At 42.6% G+C, this 12,128-nt stretch overlaps 1 protein-coding gene across 3 annotated transcripts in view; it reads left to right on the top strand.

Moving 5' to 3' along the window:
- Nurf-38 (Inorganic pyrophosphatase Nurf-38) overlaps positions 1-12,128 on the top strand; it is a 74,250-nt gene that overhangs the window by 23,668 nt on the left and 38,454 nt on the right. For all 3 annotated transcript variants that reach the window (XM_075879399.1, XM_075879400.1, XM_075879398.1), the window contains exons 6-7: positions 5,104-5,230; positions 8,664-8,704. In XM_075879399.1, coding sequence (XP_075735514.1) covers positions 5,104-5,230; positions 8,664-8,704 — 168 coding nt within the window. The remainder of the gene's footprint in view (positions 1-5,103; positions 5,231-8,663; positions 8,705-12,128) is intronic.

Raw genomic sequence — 12,128 nt, forward strand, 5'->3', positions numbered from 1 at the left:
CCACCCACAGACCAGCGGCCTCACCGAGCGGCTTAACAAGACGATCGCCGACATGCTGTCAATGTACGTCGATGTCGAACACAAGACGTGGGACGCCATTCTTCCGTATGTGACCTTCGCATACAACACGGCGGTGCAGGAGACGACGCAGATATCTCCATACAAATTGGTCTACGGAATCCCGGCAACGGCGTTCGATGCCATGTTACCCAACGTCACCGACGAAGAATACCTCGATGTGAGCGAGTACCTTCAACGTGCCGAAGAAGCCCGACAACTTGCGCGTCTCCGTATCAAGAATGAACAGACGACCGACAGCCACCGTTACAACCTTCGACGACGCTTCGTGGAATACCAGCCCAGTGAACGTGTTTGGGTGTGGACGCCGATACGCCGACGTGGACTAAGTGAAAAGCTTCTGCGACGCTACTTCGGACCGTACAGGGTGGTTCGACCTCTCGGCCCACTTGATTACGAGGTTGTCCCGGACGGCATCACGAACTCTCAACGACGCCGATCGCGACCTGAAGTCGTCCATGTAGCGCGCCTCAAGCCGTTTCATGCGCGTTAACAAACTGAAACAGTGTTTTTTTTTGTATTATTGTTGTACCGTAAGTTATTCATTGTACTTTCTTGCATTATTATTGTACCTTCATTTTTAGTTAAAGCATCGGGACGATGCCTTTTTTCAGAGGGGGGCAATGCCACGTTCCATTTCCCAAGTTTTTGTTATAGTCCCAAAACACCACACGATTCTCAGCGCAAACTGCGCCTGCAGTTTTCAAGAAGGTTCCGGACTGTAGTAGATCATTTCGATAAGATCACGCCCACTGTGCGAATGGTAGAGATTGTTCTAGAAGCTACGCCACCGCCAGCGATAACGCTAGAACATTCGACGGCAAGAGTATAAATGCCGACGCGCTTCGCCGCTTGTCAGTTGTTGATCGAAGGCCGACGCTCCGTTCGCCGCTATCAGTCCGAGACTGCTATCTGTGCGAGACTGTTGCTGTAATTGGACTTTCCGTTTACCGGGCACAGGTTCGCCCAAATAAACAGTTAAATCCCAACACGAAGTCTCCCGTCTTCGGCCACGTCACGACCCCGTGACAATATTCACCCTTCATGATTACGTTTTGCACATAATGAGAGCTAAGCGTTCACAGTGAGCTTATTCTCTACCAGCAGTGGATTTTGTCTGGCTCCCTCTTGGTCATGATTTCGAAGTACTGGTAAAGCTTGTCAATTGGGTATTACAAAACCACTAACTGTCATAATTAAATGAATGCTGAATTATTGCAAATATCAAGAAAATGAACCAATGTATGTAACTTAAACTTTTTTTTCTAGATGAATACCTAAATCCTGTACTTGATTTGCACGAGAACGTTAAAGCCGCAATTTTCATCATCCTGTCACTTTGTTTCCAATGTGACCCTAGCATATACTGCCATGTGTGATTAGCTCGAAACATGCCCTGCACTCCTTTATTACGCACCGCCACCACCACCATGTGTACGTTAAGATACCGTATTTACTCGCGTAATAGATGCACTCACATAATAAACGCAGGCCCAACTTCAGTCAAAATTAGGATTTTTTTCTTCTGCGTAATGAATGCACCCCCAACATTCATCCGCTTCAGTTCGGCCAACTGACACTTAGCACCTCCTTGCCCGTTAAATCTTTTATGTTTTTATTATGCTGACCCCCTTCGGCCTCTCTGCTCAGCTCGGACCGCTGTCTTTTTTTAATTATCCATGCGCCACAGCTGGGTTCACGAACAGTGCGAGTGTAAAGACATCGCAGCTAACAAGCACACACCGAGTGAAGGTAATGAAAGTGCCCACACCAAACAAGGGTCACTCTCTGCAAATACATTTTATGGCACAGCCACATGCATGCTATTTTTGAGCGACAACAGTGGAGCACATCCGAATGATCCAATTTTCTAAATTGACAAGCTTTTACTGTATTTGTAGTTCTCCCCAAAATAACATTTACAGGTGGGGAGAGGGCAGAAACAGTAGTATTAATTGAAGATGAGCGGACGCTGAGAAAATTTTTCACTTAACTGATACTTCGAGATATTCGAGTTTGAGTTAACAAAGGTTTACTGTATATGCAGTATGTGAGGATTTTAATAAATTGAATCGACTGTGGAACAATGGCTAACTTTATTGCCTGAAAAACCCCCATGAAAACATTAGTGAAAACTAGCGAATAAGAAGCCAAGGAAAGAATAATTGTACTGTTTTAAGGGGAGACACTGCTCATAAAAAAATTGTATATTTCTTAATTGATTTGCTTGAAACTTAGTCGCATTACGTGTGTTTGTATGCTGATTTCAAATATGTAATTTTTTATTGCGATAGCAATATATGGACACTTTCGGCTGGATTTTGCTGCCAGGGTCGACGTAGCCGTCATTCACCTTATATGTATACATATCTATATATATGAAAATGCAAGAACAAAAAATAATCCAGAAAAAGACTTTGGCGTGCGGAATCGAACGTCGAACCTCTGAATTGTGAGTGCGAGGCGTTAGCCATTGAGCCACAAAGGAGCACCTCCTTCAACTTTCAAACAGCAAGCTATTTATATTACCCCTGGTGATGGGTATCTCGCGAGGAAGTATCGTGTTTTCAGCATTATTAGTGAGATGGCTGAATGAGCGCGCGTCGCCACATCGTCACGACGCAGCGGCGTGCGCTCTCATCTCCCAAGCATACCTTGCCTTGCAAAAGGAGGCAGGATAGACACTCACACGTGCGCTTGCTTATGGCAGCGGGGACAATTGTACGCATTGGGCATACACCGGAACGATTCTATAGTAGTTACCGGGCGCGCAAAGGTCGCTGCAATCGTTCCATAGTCTCGGTTTGCGAAAAGGGCGCGCTTTTCAGACACAGCGAAGTAACAACTGAGACGCTTATTCGTGTTCATCTGTACCTGTGAGTACGTTTCGTGCGTCATTTGTGTGTGAGAAACACGGGGCATGTTTCGATCTGCTTGCCATTCTGCGCATGATCTTCGAATTTGTTGCTATCGTTTTCATTGCTTCGCCTTTGCTGCAAAGCAGTGAATTTGCTCAGAATAATTTGTTTTTGAAATAAAAAAACTTCTTTTGGTGAGCAAGATTTTTTTATACTGAGAGAGCTACCAAGCAAGTCAGCAGATGATAATAATCTGTAATCAGAACTGTGTGAAGTGCAATAAAAATTGATGTTCTGCACACATTTGAACAAAAGTTATGGTATGCTGAAATTATGTTATACATATTCTGGGTGTGTCAACTTCTATCTAAGATTTCATCACAAATATTCAATATACCAGAACTTTTTTTCTAATGGCTTTAGAACATCAATTTTCGTTGCATTCCATGCACTTCTGATTACAGGTGTATTGTGATATGCTGTTTTACTTTGTGACTCCACTAGTTTAGGGGGAAAAAAACTTGCTCCCCAAAAAGCACATGAAATATTTTGTATTTTAAAAAACTACATATTATACTAAAAAAATAATTGCAGATATGAAATCGGTGTACAAATCAAGGTTGGAACGGAACGAAAAATGAAAAAAAAAAAGATATTTTCGACCGGAATAAAAACGTAACCAGAACCTTATTTCGTTTTTACTCCTCAACGTAATAATAAATATTTTTTATTGTTTTTTAGTTCACGAGAACACTTGAAAAAAATTGAAAAACCAAGGTCATGCAACGTGAGCATCAAGGCATAACTCAAGGTACAGAATCGGTGCACATCTCGGACAGATATTCCAAAGTAAAGATGTTGAAATATTGCGGAGAGCTGAAAAAGTCGCAACCAGAGCTGTTTGTATAATTAAAAGTGCACTTTCGTGTGCCTCTCACACAGGCCGTTGTGGAGAAGGCATTACCGGCGCTGCAGTTTGCTTGATCAGAACACCAGTCGCGCATATCATATGCGGGCTCCTTCTGAGATCATGCTCGCACTCTTGACACAAAGCATTGAGCCTGCTTTACAAATGTTTAATTTGCTCTTGAAAAAATTAACCACTATAACCTGATAAAAAATATCGAGCGAGAATGCACCTGTGCAAAACCTGGAAGCGCATTACAGGTGTTCAGCAGAATCAGTCTAGAAGCTGCATTCCACAGAGCACCGCTGCGCCCACTTCAGAAGAACCAGAAGATGCCGTCGAGACGTTTTTTTCAAAAGGAAGAAAGCTGTAGTTGGCACTCAATCGCATTTGACAAGTGAGCCAGGATCAGCGGACATCGCACGCTGACTGGAAATGCTGGACAAGGAGCGGCGCATTCCAAGAATCCCGAATGTGTTGACATTTTTGGACGTGCGCAAGGAGCGGCAACCGCAGCTATACTTGTTAGTATCGGTGGCCCTTGGTGTGCCAGTCACACAAGTCAGGGTACAGAGGGCATTTTCGGCGTTGAAGTTTGTTTTGTCAGAGCAGCAGTCTCACTTATCGGGTAGTACACTCGATGACCTGCCGCTTCTAAAATTATGTGCACCCCATTCACGAAAATTTGGGATTGAATTTTCAAGAAAAATAAATATCAAGTTTTTTGTTGTAGCCTTGTTTCAAAACTTTTTGCAGCTTCCCTTGTAATCATATAGTGGCTTTCTGATGTAAAACCCAACTCTTATTAATACGTTTTTGTTTACGAACCGGTACGTAACGTTCTTTTTTTTTTTCCTGGAACAGAAACGAAACTTTTGTCTGTCGAACGAAACAAAAACCGGAACGAAAAACATTTCGTTCCGACATCCTGGTACAAATGTACAGAAACTCGCCAAGTTTCATCAAAATTAATAAGGAAATCGAAAAAAATGTGAAGTGCCATGTCCACCCTTAAGTGTATTGTAGTAATTGTGATATAGATGTAAAGAAAATAAAGTGGATGAAAAAACAGCTTGTCAGTGGCAGGGATGAACGTCTAACCCTATGAAAACATGTGGTTCAATGAATGTGAGATTGAGGAATGAGAATAGTTGGTTACACCATGGATTTTGGTAAACGGAGTTTGTTATGCCAAGGTCACTGTACTTCAATTCATTTGCGTCATGATAAGCCCCACTGCTACATGTGCTTAAATTCCAGGTGGCTAAGAGAGGCGAGGTGATACAAGTAAAGATCCTTGGCGTCGTGGCACTGGTTGACGAGGGGGAAACTGACTGGAAGCTGCTTGCTATTGATGTCAATGATCCTCTGGCAAAGGACCTAAACGGTATGTGAAAAGCATTTTGCATTTCTGTGCAGTAGAATAGAGCTGCTTACCTGGCTGTTAGCTGCTGTTACTAAAGTCTCAAGAGAATGATGCTAAATTAACTAGGTGTAAGTAAATGCCTTATGAATTCCTCTTGCTGACAGTTTTCTAATTTTGTACTACTAGCATACAAATATTCAATTCTCTATTATGGATATTGCATCCCAACTTTACGACTTGGTGCTGCACCTTACCAAATTCTTATTGCTGTGGGTCTGTGGCAGGGAAATGCACAGGGGTACACGCACACCTTATTATAACAAAATTGCATCTTACGTGAAATCAAGTTCATTATATAGAAAAATTTGTTATGAAGGTTTATTCCAAACACCACATCTATTGCAAGACTACTGTTAATCTACTTTGTTATAACCAATATTTTGTTATATCCAGCTTCGTTATATTGTGATTTCAGTGTACAGTGGAACCCCCAATATACGACTTTCAAGGGACCACACAAAACCTTCGTATGATCCGGGCATCGTATAATTGAAAGACTAAGAGTATAGCAATCACACTTAGCCTTGCCCAAAAAAATAGGTATAGACCGCTAGAATAAGCCAACGGCCAGACCTTGTGTCTCTGCTAGAAAGGTAGATTAAATTATTCTTGCCAGCGATAGCTAATGGCAGCGTAAGTTAATTGAAAAAGGTGTGAGTAAATCTTTATTTTCAAGCTTAAAAAGAATTGAATTTAACGTGCCTCTTTCTACCTATAAATAGAGTTCAAAAATTGCTTGCGCGTGATAACGAAACCGAAACCGCGTTGCCAATAACCTCCCATCAGAAGAGTCGAACACAGTGTCATTGCTATCACATAATGGCGACCGACCACGAGTGTGCGTAGAATGCCTTCGTGTGCGACTGAGCTATGCACATTGTAATTTGTGGCCTTGTGAAGTGCAACTAGTGATGTCCCGCTATTAGTATGAACGTCGTTGTCAAATGAAAGTAATCTTGCACTGTGAAAACAGCTGCGCCACGCCCTTATGTGTCCGCAAGCCTGTGACTGCGAGTGCGACAAGGGCAGGAGCTTAGCTGTATGTCGACCAAAAATGTTTCCATAGACCGAAAACGAGAAAATAACAGCTTTTTGGCCGGCTGGAGCTACTTTGTGTGAATAGAGCTTGCCTAGGTAACAACCCCAGATACGTATGTACACATGCGATTGCAGCGTGTGTAGAAGCGCATGAACTTCCAGGCGAATAAATTTTCTATTCTAAGAAGATATCTGTCTCGCTCTCTATTTTTCTAATCGTCAACCTAGGGGAACGCAAGTTTATATTTTGCACTCGTGAATATTTGGTCCACGTTTGATTCGAGTAAAGGCATTCTTTTTTCTTTTAGGCAAAATCTGAATGTCATCGTAAGATGCGGAGCCGGCATAAAACTGCATCGTATAACCAAGGTTTTTAATACATTATTCCTATGGGGATTTCGCCAAGACCTAACCAATTCGTTGTAAAATGCGGGTCGTCGTGAAACCGGGAGACGTATCATCGGAAGTTGCACTGTGATCACTGTGCGTTGTACACTCCGTACACTGTGCTGATTAATAACATGCTGTCAATGCCCTGTAGTAATCAGTGTAAACGAAGCTACCGGCTACGTTATTTCCACTGCAGCCTATCATCAAAATTTTGTATATTGCCTAAAGTAGTTTGACACCATTCTCCACTCAGTTTGAATGCACTGTCTTTTCTGTTGGTGTCCACTTTTTTTTTTATCGGTGAAACCATGTGCATGCATATGTCCAAAGAATTAATCAAGACACTGTATGGCATCCCAAATTTCGGTCTCAGCTATACGTTGGTTTAGCACAAATCTTGTAAGTGGGTTTTATTGCGAAACACACTTAACTTTATGTTGTTAGTAGCAGTCGGTTGGTAACTCCCATCATCCAAAAAAAAAAAAAAAACGTCAGGTACTTAGAAACATGGTGCAGAAGTGCAACCTGAGCAAAATATTTTGTTTGTGGTAAAGGTGCCTGTTGTGATTGCTATCATTAAGAATTTATCCTTTTCTTTAGCAAGTAAAGAATAGTCTTTTGGCTTTGAGACGGTGGAGTGCATACTCAATTATCAATAATAATTCTTAAGTTTTGACATCCTTTCTTTCTCTCTGATCAAGATCACTTGCAAGATAAGTGAGAGGTCGTGTTTAGTAGTGCCGTGTTTTACCTGCTCGAGCTTGTGATTTGCCACAGGGCAACAACAAAAGCACCTTATTGGGCACTGACACGAGGTGTGTGGTGTGTGGAATATGGACCTCCTCCTGCATATGGTGTGCTAAGGTACTCAAATACTCTTTTTTCTGGCTCTGGTGGCAAGGAGGAGGGCATTCAGGTGCACCCTTGCTCCCCCTGCTATTCTGAAAAAAAAAAAAAAAAAGATATATATTGCTCTGCTTTGGCGACTACTCTCCATCCAATAAAGCGCGATTTGAAATATATGTGTGCAAAAATAGCATGCAACAATAACTTTACTGGCATCAAGAACAGGCCCCGCCGCGGTGTAGTGGCTACGGTACTCTGATACTGACCCGCAGGTCGCGGGTTCAAATCCCGGCTGTGGCGGCTGCATTTCCGATGGAGGCGGAAATGTTGTAGGCCAGTGTGCTCAGATTTGGGTGCACGTTAAAGAACCCTAAATGGTCGAAATTTCCGGAGCCCTTCACTACGGCGTCTCTCATAACCATATGGTGGTTTTGGGACGTTAAACCCCACAAATCAATCAATCATCAAGAACAGGTATACGTAGTAGTTTCAACATATTGCCCTGGTTTTTCTTCTTGGTAGCAGTGAAATTTCGTTATACTATTTTTTATAGTATGAAGTAAAGTGTGAATTTAAGGGCTTGTTTTCCTTGTTAGGCACAATATTAATGCAAACTAACAGACAATAATGCTAGAAAAAGTATAGGGGTTGTTACTAGAATTAATTGTAATGTAAATGTCATAAAAGTATATATAGTGGACGAAAAGTTACTTGCCGCTGGCAGGATCTAAATTTGCGACCTTCGAGTAATGCGTCTGATGCTCTAATACTGAGCTGCGGTGACGGCTATCCTCCCATCGGCTTTATAAGGTACATATATGTGCATTTAAACGTGGGAGCGTCAGTCAGTGCCACCTGTTGCCATGGCAGCGAGTGTAAAACACTCTTCTTGCTTGTTTGGTTTTCGGTTGGTTTTAAAGTTATAAAAAGTGAAATACTTTCACTGTATAGGAAATTTTAATATGTTAAAACTTACTATATTAATATTTAACTGTATTAGATGTGAGTCTGTATTCAGTGTGCTGCTTCATGCTTTCAAAGCCCTTTAGCTATCGGTCCTCATTAGGCTGTGCATAAGTTCTTGTGTATAACTGTGGTGCATATTTTGTTTGCTTTCTAGATGTTGGAGATATTGAAAAGCACATGCCCGGTCTTCTCAAGGCAAGTAGTTTGCTACAAAGCTAGTGCACTGGTCATGAACATATTGTCTCTGTATTACAGTGTAGCCAGCAGGTTTAAAGTAAGAATGCACATCGTAGTAAAATTGCTTTTCATTCTTGTATAGCTTCCTCCATGTTTGTGACGTACATTCATTGTACCAAGTTGTAAAAAAGGGCTGTTTGTCAGAACAGCTATGGATTAAACTTGGTTCACTTACAAAGTAATCATGGAGGGTGGTCACGTACAGTAGACTTGGGATAATTCAAACTCTGATAATTCGTATTTTCAGTTAATTAGAACAAAATTCAATTTATTGTTTGGCCCTCTATTCTTTCAATGTACTTAAAAGCCTCTTAATTCAAGCTCTATCATTCAGTTAATTCGTATTTTTGCGGTTCCATACCAGAAAATATCTGCTGCTTTCCACCTACCATTTGAATATTTGCGTGCTTATATAATCCTAGCAGTCTAAAAATGAAAAATAAGCTCCTCAGGCCTTCAAGGAAGAAGGCTTTGCTAGTAAACAAATGTTTGAAACAAAGTACATGCATGGTAAACTGTGATGCTTCTGAACTGGTATAGAGAGCTTTGTGCTGAAGGAACATATAGCAAAGAAGCAGTTGGCAATTCACAATTTCTTTAAAAGGTCTGATCGGCAATTAATGGCCAATGAACTTGTGGACCTTAGACCTTTGCTTCCTGTTCATTGCATGCAGTTAAGGTTTAAAAACGCTTGCAAAAATTTTTTAGTGTGATAAAAATCAATGCCCAGTCATAATGTGTGGTGTCACCTCACTCAGGGTTATATATCTGAGAACCTCTAATAATTCAAACTTCTTGTCAATTCAAAGAAAATTAAGAGGTCCCTTAGAAATCGAATGAACAAAAGTTGACTGTAGTTCCAAGGGCACATAACAGAAACGAAACTGTACTGTTTGCTGCAGCTGCTACAGTTGAAGCCACAATCATTACTGACTTTCTTGTTGGGTGATGAAGTTGCACATTACATGCATGTGTGTAAGTGGCTTTAGGGGCCATCTTATCAAACATGATTTATCAGTCTCTGGCCCATGATTGTTTGTAAATGTACTTGTGCATAAATAGAAAATTCTTGCATAGTGCGGAAGCATCACAACTGGATCTTCTAGTGGGCTCTTTGGCCAACACTGACCTCTGCTCTTGAGTGTAGGGTCAAGAGAGAAATACGTATGCGAGTTTTCTGGCTCCTGGCAGAGTTAGATGTGATTAGGGGAAATGTGATTAAAAAAAAGGCTTTTTAATCTGTAGCCTAGAGCAGGGGTTCTCAAATGGGGGTCCACGGATCCCAGGGGGTCCACGGATCCCAGGGGGTCCACAAAGCCATTTCTATGATCCGCGAAACCCTCCCCCATTTTTTACATTTTTGGTAGCAATAAATTGCACCTGTTTCACGTTCTAGTTGCGTTAATTTACCTACATACCTCCCTACCCTCCACTGCAAGGGGTCCCCCATCACTTCCACTAGTCCAAAAGATGTCCCCGACACATCTATGGCTGAGAACCACTGACCTAGGGCAATGAAATTTTTGGTGTATATATAGACAGTTTCGCCAGAGCCCGCCTGTCTCTAGCAACATTGTGCGTTCATCAGAAAATCACCCCTGAAAACTTCCAGTTTAGCTTGTTCTTGCGTGGTTTTAGCATTTGTTGCTGGCCAAGGCTGCTTGTGTTCAAATGTTTTATGCACATAAAATTATTCCGGAATTAATTTTATATGCTAGTCAAAGCATTGTTTTCTGACAGATTACCACAGAAAGAGCGCCTGCATTGCAGCGATCACGTGAAAAAACTGGATTCCCGCTAAGAGCACATAGGTCTGTTCTGCCCACTTCATCAAAGGCAATGTAAAGCTCAGCGCAGACTAATGGCACAGAGGCGATGCTCAGACTAGCCGAAAGACCCTGGTTACCAGGAATGCACCGGTTGCTGTCCTCTTCCACCTGTGGCAAACAAGTGTACTGCTGCCTGAAAAACAAGTGTTTTGCTGCCTGAAATGGGCAGCAAAACGTGAAAGCTAACTCTGAAAAGTCATTGCAAAACTGTTCATTTTATAGTTTGAGCGATATCAATGATGTGTACTGTTCTGCACAACACCGGACACAATGTAGCCGTGCTTAACATGAATCGCCGTACAACATGTACGTCGTGGTTTCCACGTTTCGTTGTCGTTGCATTTAGTTTTTTTTAAGTGATGCTGTCATGTGAGCTCTCATCTGTGCGAGTAAATACTGTAATTACTCGAATCTAACGCGCACCTTTTTTCCGGTTAAGCGAGTTCGTAAATCGCATTCACGTTAGAATGGAGTACGAAAAAAAAAATTCATACGGTCATTCTATTGCCATCGGCATTTCCAAAATGGCCGCATCCTACGTGCGTCGGCATGGCACGTCGGCCATTTCTGCCTATGTGTTTCCCATGTGCGGCACTTGGTACGTGTGCTGAGGAGTTCCTAATCTTGTAGTGCATTAGCATCGACGGCATGGAAGGGCAGACTCCAAAAACTTGACGAGTGCACCACGATGCCGCTTTTAAAAGAAAAGTCATCGCGTGTGCCGAAACGGACGAAAATCGGGCCGCATCGCGGTCGTTCGGAGTTCCCGAAACGTGCGTGCGGGACTGGCGGAAACAAAAGCAGAATATTGTCGACAGCAAAGATTCATGCGAAGGCTTCAGTGGACCACAGCAGGGTCGGTTTCCGCAAATTGAAGAGCTGCTCGGCGAGTATGTGATTGAGCAGCAAGCGGCACATCGGTCCGTGACGACAGAAGTGCTGCAAGTGCAGGCTATTCAGTTAGCCTTAGAAAATGGGCTAATGGGGAGCCAGTTTAAAGCAAGCAGGTGCTGGCTAACTAACTTTATGAAGAGGAAAGGCTTTTTCCTCTGAAGGCGAATGGGCGTATATCAAAAGTTGCCGAAGGAGTACGAAGAAAAGCTTCACAGTTTCAGTGGTTCGTCCTAAACTTGCGGCTCAACAAAGGCTACTTGCTTGGGCAAATCAGGAATGGCGATCCTGATTTACTTCGACATGCCTGGCACCACAACCGTCGAGAAGAAGGGGGCGAAGCAAGTTCGCGTGCAGACATCGGGCCACGGTAAAACTACAGAGTGACGGCAATGCTCCGTTGCACGTCAGATAGGCACAAGCTTCCCCCGTACCTCATATATAAATGGAAGACGCTCCCGAAAGGAGTCGTTTCCCCCAGTGGTGTGATCGTGCGGGCCAACGAGAAAAATGGGTGCGCGTTGCAATCGATGTCTTACTTTTTTCTTTCATCGTGGAAACCAGGTGCGCGTTACAATTGAGAGCGCGGTAGAATCGAGTAAATACGGTATGACTCATTCTGTCTGTCGCTAATGAACATCGCCGCATTCAAGCTAATTTAT

This window comes from Rhipicephalus microplus, chromosome X, assembly GCF_043290135.1.
Source record: "Rhipicephalus microplus isolate Deutch F79 chromosome X, USDA_Rmic, whole genome shotgun sequence".
Lineage (NCBI taxonomy): Eukaryota > Metazoa > Arthropoda > Arachnida > Ixodida > Ixodidae > Rhipicephalus > Rhipicephalus microplus.